General features: G+C 45.7%; 1 protein-coding gene across 3 annotated transcripts in view; it reads left to right on the forward strand.

Moving 5' to 3' along the window:
* Window positions 1–24136, forward strand: part of ACVR1B (activin A receptor type 1B) — a 34987-nt gene that overhangs the window by 2377 nt on the left and 8474 nt on the right. For 2 of the 3 annotated variants that reach the window (XM_045467060.1, XM_045467061.1), the window contains exons 2-6: window positions 14086–14325; window positions 15150–15398; window positions 18589–18819; window positions 21625–21792; window positions 22850–23006. In XM_045467060.1, coding sequence (XP_045323016.1) covers window positions 14086–14325; window positions 15150–15398; window positions 18589–18819; window positions 21625–21792; window positions 22850–23006 — 1045 coding nt within the window. Of the gene's footprint in view, window positions 1–14085; window positions 14326–15149; window positions 15399–18588; window positions 18820–20044; window positions 20168–21624; window positions 21793–22849; window positions 23007–24136 lie in introns of all 3 variants that reach the window. The other variant, XM_045467062.1, reaches the window with a different exon arrangement.

Below are 24136 nucleotides of genomic sequence, written 5' to 3' on the forward strand. Positions count from 1 at the left end.
TCAGTTCTGGGAAAATAGAGGCTGTGGGATAACAAGAAGTTGATTGCTTTCCTCCCCTGCATTTCCTCTGTGTGCTCCCCTAGGTGGGCTGGAGGAGTGGCAGAGCCAGGGAGCCTTGATGCCTGGTACTTGGACATGGCATGAGGGCAGAAAGGGATAGGTGTTTCTGTTAGGGCATGAACTGCGACTTTGTAAAAGGCCAGTGACAAGGAGAATGAGTTCCAGGTTGTAAACAGCAACCACTTGATGGGTATAGCAGGTTTTAAGGCCTACTTTTGGAATTTCCACAACAGTCTTTAAAAATGTACAATTGCATTTGTTAGTGGTGGGAGAACATGACATTCGTTTCTTAAGACCCAAGCAATGAGGGAGACATTTGAGGTTCTGATAGGAATATTTTGAATTTCTGTGAGCAGACTTCATCTAATTTCAGGCCAAGTCTTAGAATTTTGTTGAGGGGACATGGATTTGAAGTACAGTGAGAGCGAACTCTTGTAGAGAAAAAGAGAATCTCTGGTTACTTTTGTTAAAAGAGCTCCTGGAACAGGTGTGATTAAAACATAATAAAATGGCTACTCTGGTTAAAGGTTGGAGCCAGATGGAGGGAGGAGGCCAGGTCTCAGCCCTAGAACTTTGCTCCCTTACAGGTTGTCCTTGAACAAGTCACTTGCTTAACCTTTCCGTGACTGCCTCAGTTTTCCCTCTGTAAAGTAAGGAAATGGTGTGTGTAGTTCTTCTTGGGACATTTGTGAGACTAACTTGCTGATAGCCAGTTGGCTGGGAGGTATTTTTAGACACAGTTTCTGACTTCAGTGAAGGAGCAATGTTGGGCTACTTTTTATCTTACGGGGCAGAATAACATACTCTTGGGATTGATAGGGGCACCACATGCCACCGCGTGGTTGATTTCTTCTGATTCGTGCATATTTTTGTGGACCGTTTCAGATTTCCTCAAGTTAATTTCTGTCTTTTGACAGGCTCTTACATCGTATCCCGGGCAGCGTACCTGTGCTAATCAAAGACAGTCTGGAGGGAGCGACCTGCTTTAGGTTTTATTGGTTTGGCAACGTTTTAATTCTTACGCAACTCTGGGTATGTTTATGGCACTATGTAAATGTTACATAAGAACATGGAGGCTGAGAGGTGGCTGGAATGGTGCCTGTGAACACAGGAAGGTTAGACTGAGGACTTCATCCGAAAGGACCTTGGGAATCTGCAGTCAGTACAGGAAGAAGCTGCACTTCATTTTCCTCTAAAAACCTTTTTAGATGATTGTGTCTTTCAGGTGGACTGCTGTGTTATAAATAGGTTTATTCTCCACCGGTGAGCTAATTGTAACCTTGCTACCAAAATATGAATCAGTAAACGAGGAGACGTGCTGCTGCTTTCGGCATGTCCTGTTGAAGCTGCTTGTTGCATTTTGGAACATGAGTTGAATTGTGTTGCAGTCTGTTCTCATAACAACTCAGGAGTACAGGGTGTTGAGGTGGAATGGAATTCTCAGTCCATGGTGCTTTAGATCTTCTTTATTTGTGAAGGTTAAATTAGAATACTGAAGTGGCTCTTTTGTTTTAATTTTGAAATCCTTATTGTTTACTGTTCAGTTTTTGCTCAGAGCAGCGGTGAACATGAATTCTGGAATCCCGCCTCTTTGTCTTGAATTCTTGTGTTACTGGTCTGTTACAGGAGGAGTTGATGTAAGGGGGTCTTATCTCATTTTCCTTTCTGTATTTATAAAAAGCAAATCCTGGAGTCCCCTTTCTCGCTGGTCCCTCCGACGCCAGAAGTGCTGCTGGCATTGGTAGCCCATCAGTTCGGCCCAGCCTGGGAATGCCAAAGCCTTGGTCGGAATCAGCCCCTCAGACCTGCAGTGTGACCCGCACCTCTCCCACTCTGTAGGCACTGCCTCATGGCCACGTTCAAATACCTACCTACCTGCCTGCTCCTGGGGTTCGCTCTCCTCAGTTTCTCTCACACACTTGGTTTGACCTGCGCTTAGGCTTCCAGAGGCACCGTCCCTGCTCTTGCCTGTTCTCTCTGCCTGCCGGCCTCTCCGCCAAGTATAAATGTAACACCAAGCAAAAATGCTATTTCGGAGCGTATCTCTCTTTCCCTTACTCGGTAGAGCCGCCAGCATTTGGTTGAGCTGTGAAGTTTCCATCCCAGACCATTTTACCTGCTCTCTGGGTTTCAGAGATAGTGCCTCCTCGGGCAGCTCTGGTGTTCTTTTCGGTTTTCTTCTCTCTCCACTTCATCCCAAGCCTGCGCTTGTCTTGGTGAATACCTTGAATTTAGCGTGATGAAAGTAACTGCTCTTCCCTTTAAAAGTATCAATCACCCCTGATGTTTACACAATTACGTATGGGGATTTCTTTATTCATTAGGTTGGGTATGTGTGTGGAATGGTTCTTGGCTTGGGGAGATGATCCCAAGAGAACAAGAGAGATGAAAATCCCCGAATCCCTAACTGTCATGACAGTAGCAGTGGCTGAGACTGAAAATAAATAAGTAAACACAGTTCTCAGTCATGAGTGCTCCGGAGAAAATAAAACTGAATGATGTGCCAGATAGAGTGTGCTGTGAGCTACCATTTCACGTCTCTCTCAACTTCATGGTTTCATCTGTAAAACAAGGCTAATGTAGCCCAGTGTCTTTATTCATGGTACTTATGTTGTGTAAAGTTGACTGGAACACCGGATTAGCAAATACTGAACTACTGCTCCTAGGGGAAAGATGGCGTTAGGTTCCCGTGAGCCACTGGTCACCACATTTTCATCAGGCAGTCAGTGCATAACCTTGCTAATGTGTGTGTTTCTGTTTAAAGACATCTTATTCAATATATAGTGTTGGTTCATTAGCCTTGAACTTGAGGCCAACAGTACCACAATGCAAGCCTGAGCAATGCTTATCTGATACACATATTGTCTCTGTAAGGCACATCGCCGTCGTCTTGAACTTAGGAACGCTGGACAGGGTCTTAGCACTACCCTTGGGGGCCGTTTTAAGTGGTGAAATCACCAACAGAAAAAAATGCAGAAAGGGGAAAAGCGTGGCACAGAGTATACTATGAAAAGGACGCATATATATTTACTGTATGAAAGCTGGAGCAAGAAGACAGAGCGTCGTCCCCTTGTTCACCATCAGCCAGGAACACGTGTGTCGGACGACTCACGTTTTTTACCACTCTGCACATGTGTGTGAATGCCAGTGAGAACGCCGAGAGTATTGATTTTGAGGTTACAAATAAATTTTAATGAGTATGGAACCTATGGATGACCTGTATTTCGTGAGAGCCATACAGATAATTGTGGCAGAGATAAAATTATATCGTGTGGAGTTCCAAGAATTCCTAAATGGTTTCACTGAACCAGAATTTGAATATAGACAGAAGTCCCATTTACAGCCTGTAAATAAGCTAAATAAATATAGAGAGAGTACTACTCTAGTGATCTGAAGATGCCTTTAACACATACTTATTGAGCACCTACCATATGCCAGGCACTATCATAGGTGCTAGAGGTACAACAGTAGACTAAGGAAATAAAAATGCCTTCCTTCATGAAGCTTACCTTCTGGCAGGTCACGTGGATGATAAATAAAGATACTGTATAAGGTGATTCTGCCTACCATGCTCCACCCTCTGCCCCCTCCCCCCAAGATTTCCTGCCTTTGGAATATACCACCTTCCAGTTATTAAACATGAATCTAGGCACTGCTTTGAAAGGATTTTGTAGATGTAATTAAGGTCCCAAATCAGTTGATCTTCAACTAGGGAGACTGTCGTGGTAGACCTGACCTAACCACGCTGGCCCTTTGGAAGCACTTTTCTCAGCTGATTGCAGAAGAGGAAGTCGGAAGTGATCTGGCTGGTTTGGAAGAAAGTAAACATCCATGTGTGAACTGCCCATGGGGGCCACGTGGCCAGGAACTGCGGGCCAACTCCCAGAACTGAGAGTGGTCCCTGGCTGTCAGCGAGGAGGGAAATAGGGACTTCAGGCTTCCATCCACAGGGCAGTGGAGTTTGCCAACAACCAGTGAGCTTGAAAGAGGTCCCAGCCCTGAATGAGAAGGCAGCCCTGGCCAACACCAGTCACGCTGTGTCTGGACTTGTGACCTACAGAATCTGTGAGATAGTAAATAAGTGGTGTTTGCAAAAATGTGTGCGTGTGGTGGCTTAGATGGATATGTGAGGGGAAGGAAAGCAGGAAGGGAACTAGCTAGCTAGGATGGGTTCGAGGGGACTTGAGACTTGGTGCCCAGCCATGCTGGTGATGGACCTCGCGTGTGAAAAATTCTTTGACCGCATGTGGCTTTCGTCTACTGCCAGTTACCTTTTCCTAGATATTTGTGAGTGGGTGAGTGAGTGGAGGAGAGAGGAGATTATTGTTGCTTTGGAGATAAGTTTTTTAGGTGGTTGCAATGTTTGAGTTGAGGAATCTGAACTGAAGCATGTCTTTTTTTATTAAGTAGTTGTGGTGAACCTGCCTTGCCCTAGATCATCATGTGTTGTCTTGGTGTACATTTGTATATCACATTTTATATTTGTGGTCGATAAAATTGAATTGTAATAAGCATTCATTTCTAATATCCAGGATGAAGCTGAATGGTGAGAGGGGTACTGAAGAGTCTGTGCTTGCCCTTTAGAGGTTGACACACAAATTGACTTTCCTTCTTCTTCTTGTTGGAACAGCCACAAAACTAGGAAGAGTTTAGACCCTTGTCACGCACCGGGACGGCAGAAGTGATAAGGGCATCTGGTTTACCGAACATTTACCATATACTCAAGGGTTACACTAAGGACTTGTACACTTACTCTGTACAGCTGGTCTCTGAGCGCTTTTATCCCTGTTCTGCAGATGAAGGGACTGGGGCATGGAGAGGTTCGGTGCTGAACTTGAGGTCTGTCAGACTCCAAAGCGTATGCTCTGCATCCTGTACTCTACCATATACTACGAGGACTATGAAAGTAATTGGCTAACCAGTCTCTCCCTCCAGTCTCCCACTTGTCCTCCATGCTATTGCTGGGTTTAACTTTGGAGAGCATGCCCTCTGTATCTCATGATTCTACTGCTTGTATGTGGCCTCCAGGATAACCCCCAGACCCTTAGCCGAGCATCACAGTGCATCTGATCTGGCCTTGGTCTCCCTTACCATCCTTGTCTCTGGCTGGAACCTTGCGCCGGTCTGTTCGCTGTGGACCTAATATGCCTTGTGCTTTTCTTGGCCTTGGCCTTCTCTTCTTAGCCAAATCGACCCATCCTCCAGTGTGGGATCTTTGTCCTCTTGCCTTCCCCTGGTCGATGAGTCCATCCTCCTCTTTTGTCCATCCTGCTCCTCCCAACCTCCCAGACTCTTCCCCCTAAAAATTGATGCTAGGAACTGGCTTATTCTTGAAAGAAAATTTTTTTAATGTTTATTTACTTTTGAGAGACAGAGCATGAGCAGGGGAAGGGCAGAGAGAGAGGGAGACACAGAATCTGAAGCAGACTCTAAGCTGTGAGCTGTCAGCACAGAGCCTGATGTGAGGCTTGAACTCACAAAGCGCGATATCATGACCTGAGCCAAAGTCGGATGCTTAACCGACTGAGTCACCCAGGTGCCCCGGAACTGGCTTATTCTTTATGTGGCTTTATCCTGTCACAGAGCCTTGCACATTTTAAGTAGTTAATAAGTTTGTTTAAGTGAATCCATCCGGTTCGTTTCCATCCTCTCAGCAATATCCTAGGTAAAATATTCCAGTTCTTCCCTGCTGTACTTCTAGTATCTCCTATATGTACAGTTTTTATCCTGGTCACTTAAAAATGCTACAGACATTTGTGAGTTACTTGGAACATGATAAGCTCTCTTCCTACCTCACCTCTTTCATCTTTGTTTTATTCTACCACCTACCCGTTTTATGCCAGCCAAATGCACTTGATCTCAGCCTCATTAGTTTTATTCTCAGCTCTGGCTGATTTTTTTCTCCTTCATTGTCCCAGTTGCCTGAAACCATTCCTATCCCTCTTCTCGCTCAGAACTGTGACGTGCACTGTCTCCTCTCCACTCATCCATAGTATAGGAAATAGGTCAGGGAGCAAATACAAAACACTCATAAATATCCTCCCCTGCCCTAATGAGCCACATGTACGTCTATTTCAGTACAACAAAGAAAGAAAACAGAATGATTTTATACGTTTGTTATAAACTGTAGGTGAAGGAGAAGTATCCAGTTACTAGTAGATATTCTGAACATGACAGCTGAGTCCATACGCTTCGCTCCTAGGAACACTGGGCACGCTCTGTAGTAACGATGCCACTCAATCCAGTTTTACCTTGACATTTTCCTGGGCAGCAGGTGGGCCCTTGTAGATACTCAGGTATTTACAGTCAGCCATAAATTAAGCTGCAATGACAGGTCTCCTTAGCATAAACATCAAACGTCTCTTTTGAGTGAGAACAAAGCTTTCATTCTCTAGACCTGAGGCTTAGGGGTGAACTTGTTTAAACAGCTCTCTAAGGTTGGGTTTGTCTCCAAGTAGAATGTCAGCAAGGCAGTTGGTAGAATAGATATAGTGTGGAGCTGGCTTTTCAAACACCTTTCTCTTATGCAAACCCCATTCCGAGACCTTTCCCAGATTGGAATTAAATACCAAGCTTATCAAGTGTCTTATTGTTAAATCTCTGGGTTTTTTCCCTCCTCCTACAAATAACTTCCTTTATTAAGTCAGTTACATTTTTTTCATAAGTGCTTTTTACCAGTATATGTTTTGTTTTTTTTAGGTACTACCCAACTACACATGTAAAACTTGACTTTATTTTGGCTCTTGGATACTTGAGAGTTTTTGTTTTGCTTTAATGTGTTTTTAAATCTAATTTTGATGATGGTGAAGGGTGAAAGTGTAACTTGGGTCTTTTTTACCAACCAGTAGCAGCAGCTGATTGCTTTACTTCAACACTGTAAGATTTTTCTACTTAGGTTAGAGTTGTGGCTGCTGGTATGTTGTCAGTTCCCAGTTGTTGTCCCCCATCACTCCCTGCCAGGAGAACCAAACGTTATCTCGATTTTGTGACAGTTTAGTGCCAGACACCTCCATTTTTTTAACCTGATTCAGGATTTTCCCAAACATTTGGGCAGTTGACTAGATCAGAAGTTACTAAACACTGGTTTTCTTCTTTCTTTTTTTTTTCCTTTGTTTTTTTCAAGCAGTGGAGTTCTTTTAAGAGTACACACGTAGAAACGTATGTATGTGGATGGTAAAAGCCACTGTGGCAGAGCCCCCCTTCCCTCTCAGATTATTAGGCTGAGATTTATTAAGCCCAGTGCTATTTGCTAGACGCCAGTGAGAAAAGGCGAAGCAAAGCAGGACAGTGCTTCCTCCCTTGTGGAGCTCAGAGGTTGCTGGTACATCTTGGAGAGCATGGGGGTTCAGGAAGGATACAATCTGAAGAACACTATACCTCCAGTTTTCTTTTTCTTTTCTTTTTTTTAAATTTGTTTAGGTAATCTTTGCACCAAATGTGGGGCTCAAACTCATGACTCCAAGATCAGCCATTGCATGCTCTACTGACTGAGCCAACCAGGCGCCCCCACTTTTAACCGTTTTAATATATATGTTTTTAACAATTATTTATTCTTGAGAGAAAGAGACAGAGTACGACCATCATCAGTGCTGTTAAGTAACCTCATAACCTTCTGCAAGCCATGACCACTATCTGGTTCTGGAACTTTTTACCCCAAAGGAAACCCGGTAACCCATTAAGCAGTAACTTCCCTTCCTCCTTTCCATACTACCCCCAGCCCCTGTCAACCACTAATGTGCTTTCTGGATATTTAATATCAATGGAACCGTACGGTATGGGGCTGCTTTCACTTAACGTAGTGTTTTCAAAGTTCATTCATATTGGGGCACTTGGGTGTCTGAGTTGGTTAAGCATCTGACTCTTGATTTCAGCTCAGGTCATGACCTCGCTGTTCCTGAATTCGGGCCCACATTGGTCTCTGGGGTAACACTGTGCAGCCCACTTGGTTCTCTCTCCCTTTCTCTTGCCCCTCCCCCTCTTGGACGTGCGCCTGTGCGTGCCCTCTCAAAAACAAACAAGTAAATAAGTAACTAAAGAAAGAAAGAAAGAAAGAAAGAAAGAAAGAAAGAAAGAAAGAAAAGAAATAAAATAAAAATAAAAGAAATAAAATTTAAAAAATAAATAAAAAAGTTCATATTGTAGTGTATATCAATAGTTTATGCATTTTTATGGCTGGATTATACACCACGTTTTGTTTTTTCCCTCATTGACAGACATCTGGATTGTTTCCACCTTTTGACTATATGCACAGGGCTATTATGAACATTCATGTATAAGTTTTTATTTGAACACTTGTTTTCAGTCTTTTGGTGATATACCTAGGGTTGGAATTGCTGGGTTATATGGTAATTGAGTGTTTAATTGACGGAGGAACCATCAAACTTTTCCGCAGTGACTACACCATTTTATGATCCTACTGGCAAAGTACGATATGAGGGTTCTGGTTTCTTGGAATCTTCACCAACACTTGTTATTTTTCTTTTTCTTATGGCCTTCCTAGTGGGCGTGCAGTGGTGTCTCACTGTGGTTTTGATTTTCATTTTCATTTAAAATTCATTTGCGTCTGAGATGATGTTGAACATCTTTTCATGTGCTTTTTGGCTATTTGTGTATCTTTTTTGGAGAATTGTCTATTTAAGTCCTTTGCCCATTTTTTATTTGTTCTGTGTTGTTATGAGTTCTTTTTGTAATCATTCTGAATACTAGACCATTATTAGATATGTGATTTACAAATATTTTCTCCCATTCCATAGCTGTCTTTACATTCTCTTGATAGTTTCCTTTGATTTACAGTTTTTAAGTTTGATGAAGGCCAGTTCATCTGGTTTTCTTTTGTTGCTTGTGCAGTTGGTGTCCTATCGAAGGTACCGTTGCTAAATCCAAAGTCGTGAAGTTTACTCGTGTTTTCCTTTATAAAGTTTTAGAAGTTTTAGAATATAAGTTCTAGTTTGTATATTTAAGTTGTTGATCCATTTGGAGTTAATTTTTGTGTCCAGTGTGAAGAAAGAGCCGACATCATTCTTCTGCATGTGGGTATCCAGTTGTCCAGCACCAAGTGTTGAAGACTAGTTTTTCCTCTTAAATGTTCCAGACATTCTTATCAAAAATCAGCCGATAACAGATGTGTAGGTTTGTTTCTGGACTCTTAGTTCTATTTCTTTGATTTGTATCTATACCTTTTTTTTAAGTGTATTTATTTTGTGAGAGAGTGCACGGTTGCGTGCAGCATGCAAGTGGGGGAGGGGCAGAGAGAGGAAGAGAGAGAATCCCAAGCAGGCTCCGTGCCGTCAGTGTGGAGCTGGACCTGCGGCCTGATCCCATGAACCGTGAGATCATGATGTGAACTGAAATCAAGAGTCAGATGCTTACCCGACTGAGCCCCTCAGGTGCCCCTTGCGTGTCTATACTTAATGACAGTACCACACTGTTTTGGTTGCTGTGGCTTTGTAGTAAGTTTGGAAATCAGGAAGTGTGAGTCCTCCAACTTTGTTCTTTTTATTCCCCCCAAGATCATTTTGGCTATTTAGGATCACAGAGTTGTAGTCTTTGTTCTATCCTAAGGAGGCTGTTGGAGGGTTTGGATAAGGTCCAGAGAAGATTAATTAAAATAATCATGGGTTGTAATAGGCTATTCTTATCAGTTTGGTCTGTCTGACGGATGCTGTCATCTGGAAGGAGGGCCAAGAGGCAGTTTATGATCAAGTCGCAAGATCATGAAGAGAAAGGGCTACGCCAGCTGATTTCGGCACTATGTTGGCTACTATAAAAGTAGAAGGTGAGCCCAGTGAGGTTTGAAAGAGGCAAGCTTAGTGTGCCCAAACAGGGCAGTGCTCCATTCTAGTACAAAATTGATGAAGCTTATTATGATTCTCCAAGGAGCAGTTGATATAAGCTAAAAATCATAAATCCTGTCGCTTTAAAGCATTTTAGAACATTTGTGGACCTTTATCTACCCGGACAAATGTGGCCGTTTTGTGGCTCACTTCTTACCTTTTGAGGTTGGTGCTACCACCCTGCACGCCCCCCTACCCTGTCCCCTGGAGATGCAGTCTAGGGCAGAATAGCGGGCTGAGTGGCCATGAGTCCATGCCTGTATGGTGGCGCTTGGGAATTCCCATGAGCCACACCCTTGCTGCGTGTCCTCCCCGTGTAGGTCAGCGGGTCAGAGAGAGAAGACCCAACCCCAGTGTCCTGCCTGCGGTGGGATTGTCTTTGCTGAGAGCTGGCCATGTCAGTGTCTCCATAACATGCACCTAGACAGAGGCTGCTCAAGTTGGGACTTGTTGGTCTTCCGCCAAACACAGCCTCTCTCATGAATCAAATTTGCATCTACATCCTCCCACATACCACCTTCTCATCATATTTTAGAGCCACGTTCAAATCTCGCTTAGGTGGTTTTGTCTTTAGTTCCGGTTTGACTGACTTGTTTATAACAAAATGCTGGGCTAGTGAGACTGTCGTTCTGACCACTTTTTAACTTGGTTGTGTCTAGAGTGATTTTGATACTCCTCTGTGATTGGTTTTCCAAATTGTGTCATTTCTACTACATAACTCTTTGGTTATGGAATACGGAAGAGTTTTAGGTATGTATGTATTGTTTATATGCGCGCGTGTAGACTGATTTAACCTGATGAGTCACTGTGAAGTAGGTTATAAAGGGCTATTAGCATTCATTAGTCCAGATTTAGCTTTTTAAAGAAATCATGATTAGGTTTGTGATTTAGTATACTGTACGTTTACAGTCAATTCAGGTATTTTTATAATTTTATTATCACTTATTTTGAAAAACGAACATTAACGCAAGACTAGCCCTAATGTCTGTCTTTAAAGTTCAGGAAAAAGTATATAACATTTAAAGCACCACTTCCCATTGTTGAATCAGTGATTCAGACAGTGTGAATTTAAAAACAAACTGGATTCAAATTTCAGCTGGAGGATGTAGAGGTCATCTAGTTCACTCCCTTCTTTCTGGTCAGTCATGAGGAAAGTGAGGTTCAGGGAGGTTAAATGACTTGCCCAATGCCACACGACTAGTTACTGGCAGAGCTGAGACCAGAACAGCAGTTTCTTGCTGTGCCTGCTGTGGTCTTACTGTAACTTGCCACTTCCTAATTAGTGGTTAAAGAGACACGTTTGTGCGTGTGTGTGTGTGTGTGTGTGTGTGTGTGTTTGAGTTTTACATTGAGAGGAGAGATTAAAATTTACTGAACACCTATTTGCTAAGCACTTTTGAAATGTATTATTTCATATAGTTCTACATAGTCCTGTAAAATAGTTATTAACAGCCCCACTTTACAGATTAGGAAACCAGGGTGCTCCAGGTCATGTGATTAATGTTCGCACTGGTATTTGAGCTTGGCTCTTTCTGACCTGTGCCTGCCATGATACCCTGCTGTGGCTCTACTGGTAGTAACTGAAACCTTTTCAGGGGTGTGGGCAGTAGTGATGGTTATCTTAAAATCCATCTTTTTCAGACTTCTCCCTCACTCTGTAAAATGTATAGATGTACACAGATGTGCGCAGGGAGAGTCTTTCTCAGAACACTCACAGCACTTAGCGGATGTTTGGCCAATCTTCATACCATCTCTGTAAGATAAATGGTATTTTCTGGTTAGGCGGCTGAGGCTCAGATAGATTCAGGGACTTGCCTAAGTCCTTATCACGAACCCGCATGGCCCTGCTCCCAGTTCCGTTCTTCGTCCCGTCTCACATAGATTTCACCACTTTTGTTCTTTCCTGTCTTACACCAAGATTGTTTAAGTACTTCCCAAAAATAATGAGCCACGTGTGGGTGTGTTCGTTCTCCAGAATGAATCACTGTGAAAGAGGCCGTGAACCAACGAAGGGAGAATAAATATCTGGAATCAGAGACTCTTGGCTCTCCTGTCTAATTGACAGACTCAGAAGTGAGCTTTTTTTCAAAAGGCGGCTACGGGTCTGGCCTGTGTGTCCCACTGTGCTCAGAATAGCCCTCTTGGAGTTGTTCGTTTTCCCTTCTTGCTTCCCAAAATAGCCCAATGCTGTTCTCTGTGCTGGATGTCACGGCACATGTATTGAGAGGTGTGCGCTCCACGGGGAACCCCGTTGTGCCTGAATGTCCACACCAAGGGGAGGGGCAGTAGCTTTCTTGGATTACCGGTCAGGACTCCGGTATGAGTAGAAGAGGTTTGGCTCGAGTATTCAGAGAGTTGCGGAAGTAAATTTCAGCTGGCAAGAATAAAAGGGGAAGCAAATAAAGGCATTTGGGGGAAAACGAGGAGAGTTCTTCGTCTTTCCTGTGTCTAAAAAGGGTTGGAATCGAAGTTTAGGAAGAACTTACTTTTAAAATTCCTTTTATGATTTGGATCCTAGTCTAAAGGGTACCTGCTTTAAACTTCCTGCCCTTAAAATAGAACGCTACTCTTACCCTTCAGCAGGTAGCTGCGTGCTTTGGAATTCCTCCCAGAAGAAAGGGCTTTGATCGAAGGCCTTACGGTAGAGGATCCACAGCGGCCGTTTACCTGTCAGTGTGCGGGTGCGCTCTGCTTTGTTTCCTTGGGTGGGAATGGCGAGGGATCGCGTCATTTATAGAAAGCCTGGGGAAGGGGGCTTGGACACTGAGATATTTAGAATCGGTCTTTGGAACTGAAAAGCGGAGAGATGCCTTCTAGTGTATTGCAGGAAGAGACAAAGATAGACTGTTTACAGCCTGAAGGGGTAAGTTACAACAGGCTAGTTTTTCATAGGATTGGTCGTAAATGTCTCTTCTCTAGGGGCTTCGGTTTGAATATATTCCCACCTGGTAGCCAGATATTATTCACTGAGTGTCCAGTCCGAGACTTGGGTGGGCTCTGCCACCTCCATTCCCTGATGGGTGGGCGCTTCATTCGGCGCTAAGTCCCAACCTAAGTGTCCTAGTGGCCACAGCCGCACTCCCGCTGGTTCCAAGAGGTCAGGGCTAGGTTAGGCCCATGAGAGACAGTGTTGGGGAGAACCAACTGCTGCTGTCTGTGCTATTCTTGTTAGATGGATAAATAAAGGATTTCAGATTCCAGGGCTGCTGAACTGGCTTTCAGAGGCGCCAAATTCATTTACAGTAATTTCCTGTCAACAGGGCACACTTATGTATAAAACACACCCAGCAGAACTCATTAGTCCCAGAGATGATTGCATACACTGCCTATTTGGAAAGATGGATGGATGGATGGATGGATGGATGGATGGATGGATGGATGGATGGATATTATATTTTAAATGTGATATCCAGGGGCTTTCCAGAGTAGGTTGAACTTATTGAACACATTTTATATATTAGCTCATTTCATCCTCACAATAACGTGATGAGGAGGGCATTAATATCGTCTTTGGAGGTTATTCTTTTTGTCCCTCATGAGAGGTGCACCTGCCATGGACTAAAGGGAGGAGGAGGATGTTGGACTAGTGGGCGGGAAGCGTTTCAAAGGAAGTGATGGTTAAGCTGAATTTTAGAGGATTTGTGAGAAGTAGCCAGGAAAAAAAGCATTGCAGCAAAAGAATGTGTGAGAGCATGCATACTGCATTCAGAAAACGGTGGGCATGCCTAATGCTGGAGAAAGGAGATGGGGTCGGTGAGCCATTGTCAAGTGAGGAAGCCTGGATGGTTTGGGGTGGGGCAGGAGGTGGTGTCCTGTGTCTTCCAAGGGGAAGGTACCTTCCTCTAGTCCTCAGGCGTCTATTTAAAGGAAAGCTTCTTTCCCAGCCACAAAATAATGTGTGATAAGTCTAAGGCAAAGTTCAAAAGGTCCTTTCTCTGTTTCTCACAGGCATAAGATAGGGAGGACACTTAGAAGAAAATGGTAGGGCTTGCAAGCCTGCTTTCTGCGCTGAATAAACAGGTGAAAAGTTTGTGCTCCCTCCCGTTGATGGTGTCCTCTTTCTGGCCCTGTCTCTATAAAAGCTCCTTATTTGGGAACATCCAGTATGCTAAAGGATTATGTTCTAAGTCTGGAAAGGGACCTAGGATAGGATCTCACCGTTAATGTCACCGTATTCCCAAATTTCCTGCAGCTCTGCAGTGTGCATGTACCAGCTGCCTCCAGGCCAACTACACGTGTGAAACAGATGGGGCCTGCATGGTTTCCATTTTCAACCTGGATGGGATGGAGCACCACGTGCGCACCTGCATCCCCAAAGTGGAGCTGGTCCCCGCCGGGAAACCCTTCTACTGCCTCAGCTCTGAGGACCTCCGCAACACCCACTGCTGCTATACTGACTTCTGCAACAGGATCGACCTTAGGGTGCCCAGTGGTGAGTGGACACCCTTGTTGGACTATTGGCTCATCCTGGAGGTAGGGCACCCCTGTCATTTCGTCCTTCTCTACTCTTCCCTAATCCCTTTGTTTGGTGATAGGTAAAGGTACCTTTTTGATGTTCCCTAAGGTGACAAGGGGATAGGATTCTTCCCAGGTCAGATTTGTAGACAAGAGGTTGAGGGAGATTTGTAGACAAGAGGTTGAGGGTAGACAAGACTGTCAAGGTTGTCCCAGAGGTGGAAGCTGCGCTTTGGAGACTGGCTGAGCAGCCATGGGCAGCTGGTGAGGGGTGGGAGAGCCAGGCAGGGATCCCCATGGAAAGGTATGTGAAGGCAGCTGCTGGGTGAGGGTGATGGCGGGACGGGAAGAGAGGCTGGAGTTGGAAAAGAAGGACAGCGATCCAGGCTGGGAAGTTTTAGGTGGCACCCCTTTGCAAATGTGCCATTTAGAAGGCATTACTGGGGAGATCGGAGGAGGGGGTACTTAAGGCTGCAGAGCTTAGCACAGCTGTCACGAGTGGAGGCACAGAACCTGGTGTCTGTCTGGGACACTGAGGCGGGATAGGCCCGTGAAAGGCAGGCGGTGACACAGTGCCTTGTGAGCGTGATTGCTGAAAAGGGCCCCTTCACTGGAGAGGTTTGCATTTGAGAACATCAGGCAGACACATAGACCAGTGAGACCTGGGAGATCGAGGGCACCTTGAATGCAGGGAGAGGGAAAGGGTATTCGCACGTGGAGGGAGGTGTCGGGGACAAATAAGGCCAGAGCTTTCCCATGTTTTTACTGTGTTCTTTCCCTCTCCTCTCTCACTTGACCCAGGTCACCTCAAGGAGTCTGAGCACCCTTCCATGTGGGGCCCCGTGGAGCTGGTAGGCATTATTGCTGGCCCAGTGTTCCTCCTGTTTCTCATCATCATCATTGTTTTCCTTGTCATTAACTATCATCAGCGTGTCTATCACAACCGCCAGAGACTGGATATGGAAGATCCCTCGTGTGAGATGTGTCTCTCCAAAGACAAGACGCTCCAGGATCTTGTCTACGATCTCTCCACATCAGGGTCTGGTTCAGGTACTGAGTTCTCCAGCGGTTGTGTGTGTTGTTGGTTTTCGTCACTGTTCCCCAGCAGGATAGAGCATTTCTGAAGACTGGGCCTTGCCCTTGTTTCTGCCAGCACTGAGGCGTTTGGTTTCATAATTCCCCTTCTTTTAGAGTCTGATATGTAATAAGATAAAGGGTTCACAGAAAATCTTTCATTCCCTGGGATTCCAAAGGTCAAGTGCAAAACTCTCCACTCCAGAAACCCTGCCTCTTTTCAAGTCTTGTAACTGTATGTCTATTAAAATTCACCTGGTTCCACCTGAGCAGTGGAGTGCTCAATTTAAGGGCCCCTTTTGAGAAACAGGAGTGTGCCGGGTTTCTCTTGGTGTGGTGACAGCTAATCATTGATCTCCGAGCAACCACAAGGGGAGTTTAAGGACATTGAGTAAAGCTGAGAGCTGGGATTTGGTGAATCATTGACTTGTACCAGTTGCCCAAGGGTTTTTGGGGGAGGTTAAATAAAGGCAACTTGGGCTTGCAGCAGGCTATCAGCACCATTTCCTGTACTGCCTGTTGGTAACCGAGTCTTTGTCAGATGAGAGAATTGAACCGAACCCTGGACCTTGATGTGAGCCCAGAATTCAGGATAAAGGGGCTGGGGTCGCTCAGGTCTCAGGGTCGCTCAGGTCTCAGGGTATACCTCAGCTGGCTATTAGATGTGAAATGACTACAAAAGAGTCTTTTTATGAAAATAAACAATTATTTTAGTGATGGTGGTATTCTGTTTTTGTAAAAAAAAAAAAAAAAAGTCATTTGCAAAGGTCACTATCGCCATTCTAGCTAAAACACACAGAATTATATTGTGAGAATTTTGTACGTGTTTATGTAGGTTTCCTTGCCATGTGACAAGACTATTGTTCTGTAGGGAAATTATGCCATCAGTCATGGGCAGACATTCCTCCTTGAACACAAGGAATACTTTGAGCTGTGACATCTCCTGAATTTCAGTGGTTTTGCCTTTATTAAGCTCTGCAGTAGAGAGTGCCAAAATGATGGATATATTTAAAAGCTGCATATTTTTAGGAAGAGAGAAAATATATGTCTTGTTCTTTGCTGAAAGAGGTAGGGCAGTGGTTAGAACTGCCTGACTGACTCTGTGACTTGATTTGCTGTCACAGGAGGGTAGCTCAGGTTTTCTGGGGTCTTTTTTAAGATCAGAACTAGCTGAAGCTAGCGAAGGTCCATGGTGGTTACTTAGTCATCCGGAGTAAAATGATTAATAACTATTTCTCCCTGGATGGTCTAGTCCGTTATCAATCCCAAATATGCAGAGTTTCCAAGGTGCTGGAGTTTTAATACTGTGGTTTTTAAAGCAATAAGTCCATGCTGCTTATGTGACTTTCGATTCCCTTTAACAAATATATGCTGAATACCCTCCAGGTGATACAGGGTAAACAAAGATGAAAAAAGCTGACCCAGAATTGGGTAGAAGAGATAGGGATTGCTGGGAAGGGCCTCATGGGGGAGAATGCACTTAAAGGGGTCTTGAAGACTGAGTTGGAGGTTTAAGGAAGTAAGAGGACAGGGAACGTTCCAGGCCAAGGAAAACCCCTTCAGCAAAAGGACAAAAAGGCACGAAAGTTCACTGTGTGTTTAGGCATGGCCTGTCCAACTGGAGGATGGGGACTGGCAGGCCAGGCCAGGTGGGAAGGACCTTGGGTGCTGTGCTTTATCCAGTAAGGTGAGAGGCATCCACGGGAAGTTTTCATGTGGCAAAGTAAATGTTCGTATTTTCCTGTGGAAGGAATTCTGGCAGTGGTGTGGAGGGTGAATTCACTCATTTACCAACCTCCTGTTAGGGAGGGTAGGGTGAGGCAGGGCTGACTGTGGGTATGCAGGGCAGGAGCAGGGTGACGAGGGAGGTGGAGAGACCAGTTGGGAGTCTTTTAAAGAAGGGTCAGAACTTGGACGGGCACAGCGGGGATGGAGAGGAGGGGTCTGATGGGAGACATTTTGGTGATTCTATACTGTTGTAGTTAAAAGCATCAACTTTGGAGTCAGTTCTGTAGATCTAGGTTTTAATCCCTTCTTTGCCTCTTGCAGCTTGTGTGAATTCAAATGAGTTACTTAACTTCCCCCCCTCCCTTTTTTTTTAATGTTTGTTTATTTTTGAGGGGGAGAGAGAGAGCAAGTAGGGGAGGGGTAGAGAGAGAAGGGGACAGAGGATCCGAAGCAGGCTCCAGGCTCTGTGCTGACAGCAGAGAGCCTGATGCGAGGCTCAAACTCACGAACCATGAGATCATGACCTGAGCTGAAATCAGACGTTCAACCGACTGAGCCACCCAGGCACCCCTTAACTTTCCCTTTCGAGCCTTAGTTTTCTCATCTGTAAAATGGGGATAATAACACCATCTAACTTATATAGGTGGTTGTGAGGAAAGGAGATAATTTATCTAAAGCTTTTATCATGGTGCCTAGTGTGTAGTAAGCATCCACATCCACAGGACTTAGGGATTAATAACATGTTTATTTGGTCTGGGAGAGGAAGTGAGAATTCAGAGTCAGTCATGATAGTAAGTGTGATTGGATAGATTGCATGAAGCAATAAATGAGCCCTACAAAGACAGTAAAATTAATCTTAGGATAAGCATGGGTAGTCTTGAATTCTGTGTCTGGAGCTTGACCTGTGAGCAGAGCTTTGATCTCTTAGGAAAGAGGTGGGAGCCTTGTAGGCCCAGTTTGGTTCTCATGGGCCACATGGCACCGCCCTCTAGTGGCCACTGAGCAGAATGGCCGGAGGCACCCCTGGGGCTCAAGCCCCGTCTCATCCTGTCTGCCCTCTTTCCTCTTCAGTCTGCATAAAGCAGATATGGGTGGACTGGCCCACAAGAGGCCAGCTGCAGAGTTGATAAATCTGATCGGAGGTTGTGTGCAAGTCTGTCGTCCGTACTAACTGAAAGGAGAAATTGTTTAAATGAGGCACAGCTGATCGCATGTGTTTCCCGTTCTGTGTTCATTCACCCCCAGTCTCTGCCTGGCTTCGCCCCTGCTGGCTTACCTGGACGTGGTGTGGGGCACCCTCAGCTCTCCACGGTCAGCGGGCCAGGGTAGAGCGGGGGCACTGTGTGGTACTGGCCTTTCCAGTGTGGCAGTGAGGGTGGGAGTTGCAGAGTTTAGCGAATTTACGGCATCTGCTTTCTTTCCATTCTTTGGTCCCCAGGGTTGCCCCTTTTTGTCCAGCGCACAGTGGCCCGAACCATCGTTTTACAGGAGATTATTGGCAAGGGCCGGTTTGGGGAAGTGTGGCGTGGCCGCTGGAGGGGTGGCGATGTCGCGGTGAAGATTTTCTCTTCTCGTGAAGAACGGTCTTGGTTCCGGGAAGCAGAGATCTACCAGACAGTGATGCTGCGCCATGAAAACATCCTTGGATTTATTGCTGCTGACAATAAAGGTAAAGAGCTGGGCTGGGAGCGTGTCCCAAAGCCAACAGTAGTCCCAGATGCAGGGGGTGACTGGGGAAGTTGAACAGCTGTGGGACTGCACTGCTCTGTTTGCCTTCGTGGTTGTTACCAGTAGAAAGAGAATCTGAATAAGCTGCGAGTCCTTCCAACTTTTCTTCTATGCAAAGCTTATACAGAAAGCCAGGCTATTAAGCAAGCAGTTACTAAGCAGATAAACAAGATGAACCCCTTAGCCCGCCTGCGCCCTTCCCCTCCCCCCTAGTGGAGTCCCTGTAGGGGTTCCAGTTAATTTACCTTGAAAACCGCTAGAATGAAGAACCGTGGTCTCTGCCCTGCCAGGGAGGGATAGCCCGGAAAAGCATGCGGTCCATGTTCTGTGACATAATCAGCATCGTCCACCCTTGCAGTGGAGCAGGCACAGCAGGGATGACCTGGCTACCCAGAATGTTGCTCCCCGATCGTCTTTCCAGCCCAGTGTTTGGTCTGCTTGTACCTGAGTCCCTGAGCTCCTCCTTCCTCTCCCTTTTGATTTTTTACTTTCAAATGAGTCTCTTGTATGGCCAGGAGCATCCTCGTTTTGGAGGACCTCACTGACTAGCAAAGCGAGAAGCAAACTAACAGTTGATTATAGGAAGTAGTCAAACAGCACACTGTTCTGGTGAGCACAAATTGGGGCTGAGATGGGCGTCAGGGAGGTCATACCTGAACTTCATTGAGGCATCAGGAAGTATCAGGAGTTGGTCAGGAAGAAAAATCAGCGGGAAGGGCACTTGAGACACACGTGTAGAGGGAAGGTGTGTTTGGGACCCTACAAGTAACGTGGGTTGGCTGTGTGGGTGGAGAGGTAGACACCAGATTATGAAGGACCTTTTTGAGAGGATTACATCTTATTCTGAGGTAGTGGGTAGTAATTGGAATTTCGTTCTTTGATTCACTAACGTTTATTGACTACTTCCCGCTGCTCCGATCACCACACACGAGAACCGGACACAGTCCTTGCCCTCGCAGCTTCCAGATAGAGGGGACAACAGACACATGGGCAGGTGGTGCGTGTGGAGTCAGAAAGACCCTGAGATGTTTGTGTTTACATTTTAGAAGAGTCTCTCTGGCCCTTGTGACACAGTCTGCTCCCGTGACATGGCAATTTTTAGAAGTTAGTGTCTACAAAGCCTATGGAAGATGCTAAGTATTTATTTTTCTTTCCGAAAACGACATCGGACTGCTGGTTCCTCATATTGCTGTGGGGGTTTGTAACGGCCTCAGCTGCCCCCAGGCTGAAGAGGCTCAGACTCAAACACAAGGGAAGAAGGGGAAGAGAGAATTGTATACTCCCTCTGCGTAAGCTGTGCTTTTTAAAAACAGCAGCACCTTTGATAACATTTCAATTTTACATGTAGCTTCAAGGATCAGAAGACGTCTTCCCTTAACTTTAACTTAACTGCCAGGGTCCTCACGACTTCAGGGCTGATTGGAGTGCAGGAATGGTGTGTTGGGTGGACCCCTTGTTTGTAATCAGAGAAACCAAGGTTGGTGCTCTTCCAAGAGCCACTCCCTTTATTGATTCTGGCAGCTTGTGTGAGTAGGGATCTGGCCGTAAAAACTCACATCAGGGCCAAGGGAGAAGAAAAATCGGACTCCTTCGTTTCTGCCTTTTTAGCATGATATATATAGTATAGTGTCCTGGAACTAGCACCAGCCTGGAATTGGGAGATCTCAATCCAATTTCCAATCTTCCTGTTGACAGAAGCATAACCTAATTAGATTACCAGTTTTGGGTTTTTCTTTTTCTCCTTCCTCCTTCCCACCACACGCCGCCTCCTACCTGTCACCTCATATAAAAGTGCATGCTGTCCACCTTCTATTGCTCTTCTGAGGATAAGATGACCTCTCTGGAATACTTGGAAGTGTGCCCTTCCTGCATTGAAAACCATTTTGGGGGGCACTTGGGTGGCTCAGTCACTTGAGCATCTGACTCTTGATTTCCGCTCAGGTCATGATCTCATGGTTTGTGAGATCGAGCTCCATGTCGGACTCTGTGCTGACTGCTCAGAGCCTGCTTGGGATTTTCTTTCTTTCTTTCTTTCTTTCTTTCTTTCTTTCTTTCTTTCTTTCTTTCTTTCTTTCTTTCTTTCTTTCTTTCTTCCTCTCTCTCTCTCTCTTTCTTTCCTTCCCTCCCTCTCTCTCCCTCCCTCCCTCTCTCCCTCTCTCTCTGTCTCTCTCTCTCTCTCTGCCCCTCTCCTGCATATATGCGTGTGCATGCACATGCTGTCTCTCTAAATAAATAAATTAAGCATGTTGTTGTTGTTGTTGTTTGGAATACAGTAACGCATAAAGGAGCTCTTTGCTCTTCTCCCAGAGAGCTCATTGCCTACTGGGAGCAGTGGACTGAAAGCAGACATTACAGATGAGACAGCTGCTGGGGCTAGGTTGTGCTCACAGGGTCCCGGAGCACACTGCGAGGGTCTGTGAAGCCCTCCTCCTTGGCAGCGGTGGGTGCAGCCAGTCATGGTCTAACGTGTAGATGAGTAGATCTTTTTCAGACTGAGACAGCCACCTGCAAGAAATAAGGGAGCAGGTCTAAGAATGTTGCTCTTCTGTCCTTCCTGGAGCCCCACGTTGGTGGACAAGTGTAGATGAAACGGGTATAGAGGGGGGCCTCAGGAAGTGTGGAGGCTGGAAGCGTGAATTCAGGAGTCTAGTTGGAGTTTGTGTCGTTTACATATTCTTTCTTTCCTGCTTTAACCTTTTTGCTGGTAGTTGTGCCTGTTCCAGAACTCCTCTGTGGTTCTCTGCAGATAATGGCACCTGGACACAGCTGTGGCTCGTCTCAGACTACCATGAGCATGGCTCCCTGTTTGATTATCTTAACCGGTACACGGTGACAATCGAGGGGATGATTAAGCTGGCCTTGTCTGCGGCTAGTGGGTTAGCCCACCTGCACATGGAGATTGTGGGTACCCAAGGTGAGTGAACCCTGGTGAGTGAAGTTGAGTAGACTTTAAAAGCCTGTACCATCCTGATTTAGTTCCCAGAACTCGTCTTTAATGAGGAAGTTGGAGGTGAGCCTCAGGAACTGTGGCCTAATCTAAGGGAGAGAGGTCTGAGTTCTACATGAGAACAAGAGGTGTTTCCATTGGGGTCTCTTCACCTCTGTCTTTAGAATGCCCTCAGGGGCTCTAGAACATAAAGATTCCGTTGTCTGTCATTTGATGGCCTGGCATGGGTGTTGGTTGGTGAGCTAGTGTTCTGAGTTGCCCTCTCAGGAGCCCACGGTACACGGGTAAAAGCACGGAACCCAGAAGATGAAACAAGCTAGTGCAAAGGAGCACAGGTTTGGTAATTTCAGCGTTCACCGTTGGAAGCAGCTGGCTTACGGACTGCATGATGGATTAGACACTGGTCTTTACTGACCTGGGAGGGTTCTCCTGGAGGAAGAAGACCTCAGGCTTCCTCGTTTGTTGACTGTAGCATCAGTTCTCTGGGGGATCATGGTTCTCGTCAAGGTAGCAGGTGTGGTGTGCTCCCTCCCTGATTCCTGGTTGACCGGGGCAACAGCGTGTGCTGGCCCTGACAGAAAGCCAACCATTGATGTTTGATCCTGTTCCTAGCTCCCGTGAATGTAGTAATAGTAGTCCTGATCTTCACCTGTTTGACGGTGAGAACCTAGCCAGTGCAGCAGCTTTCCTTGGAATTCCTTAGCAGTTCTATCCTGGAGCATATCTGTTCAGGGAAAGCGGGGGCGGGGGTAGTGATAGTGGTAACAGCTAATACGCATGCCCTTCTAAGCTCTTCACTTACCTACACTAATGCATTTAATCCTCACATTACCATGAAGTAAGGACTGGGGTAGCCTTATGGATGAGAAGGCAGAGGTGCAGACGGGTTAAGTCGCTTTTTTAGGGTTACTGGATTAGTGGGAGGCAAAGCCAGGACTCGAACCCACATAATCTGGCTGCAGAGACTATGCTTTTAACATTTATACTATCTCTCTGTAAAGATCCCTATGTTTTTCTCTGTCAGGGAAGCCTGGAATTGCTCATCGAGACTTAAAATCAAAGAACATCCTGGTGAAGAAAAATGGCATGTGCGCCATTGCAGACCTGGGCCTGGCTGTCCGCCATGATGCGGTCACTGACACCATTGACATTGCCCCAAATCAGAGGGTGGGAACCAAACGGTAGGAAGGCCCTGGGCCTCTGCCATTGTCCTACCCTTGTACCAAGTAGCACCTGTGTGCCCTTTCCCATGTGCACGGGAGAAAGAAGCATAGAAAAGGAGGTGTGGCCCTTGCTCTCAGACAACTGAAAGCTGAACTGAAGCCCCGCTCCCCACAGTGGAAAGCTGAACTGGTTGCATCTAACAGATACGAGTGCCATGAGCACAGCTTCGTAGAACTATATACACATAGCTGTTCCTGGGCAGGGGGAGGCAGCAGAGAAAGAGAATCTAGAAAAAGATTTGGAGGGGGGATAGGCACCCGGCTTGGCTAGGACAAGAGGAAGCATGTGCAGTCCAAAGGGGTACTTGTGCGGAGACCCCGAGGAGGCAGGGATTGTGTCTTGCTTGGGGGTTAGAGAGCAAGTCTGCCAAGCCAGAGCAGAGGTGATCTTAGGGTGGAGATTGGGGGCACCTTTAGGAAGATGGGCCTACTTCCCACTTCATACAGAAGTGAAGTAAGAAGTAAGGAATTGTGATTGCAGACTGACTTTGTGAGTTGAAAATGGAACTGTCTTGTAATGGGACAGAAGAGGAGATCTGTTTACCTGTCAAATCTCCATGAACTTCACTAAATTGTGCTGCTGGTTTTCCCCTTTTGACATGAATGAGTGCAGCTACCCAGGCCCCAAAGTGTGAGGCCTGAGGTGATCCCCTGATTTGCCTTACTCTGTATGTGTGTTGGGGAGAGTGGGGGGGAGGGGAGTGGCTTGAGTAGTACTAATTAACTGAAGGAGACTTTGATGATCAGCTAGAATTAATTTTCATATATGTGTAATTAGGTAAGATAACAAAAGAGGTTCAAAATGAAATTTAAACTCAACCCATCACTGGCTACATTTAATAAAGTCCAGGACTCTAGTGGCAACCAGATACTGGGCACTGTTACTGCCCTGTGACCCGCAGTACAGATCCCTCTGCCAAGAAATCAAGACATGATTAAAATAAATCCCGGTGGCTAAAAAATAGAGGTACAAATAAGAGCAGCCTGGTATCACCTAACCTGTGCTGAAGTATTTAGATTCTAATCCAAAACATGGGAGTTTGCAATAAAGAAATTCGATCACTTGCTCCTCCCCAAGGGCCATTCTT

The sequence above is a fragment of the Leopardus geoffroyi genome, chromosome B4 (assembly GCF_018350155.1).
Source record: "Leopardus geoffroyi isolate Oge1 chromosome B4, O.geoffroyi_Oge1_pat1.0, whole genome shotgun sequence".
Classification (NCBI taxonomy): domain Eukaryota; kingdom Metazoa; phylum Chordata; class Mammalia; order Carnivora; family Felidae; genus Leopardus; species Leopardus geoffroyi.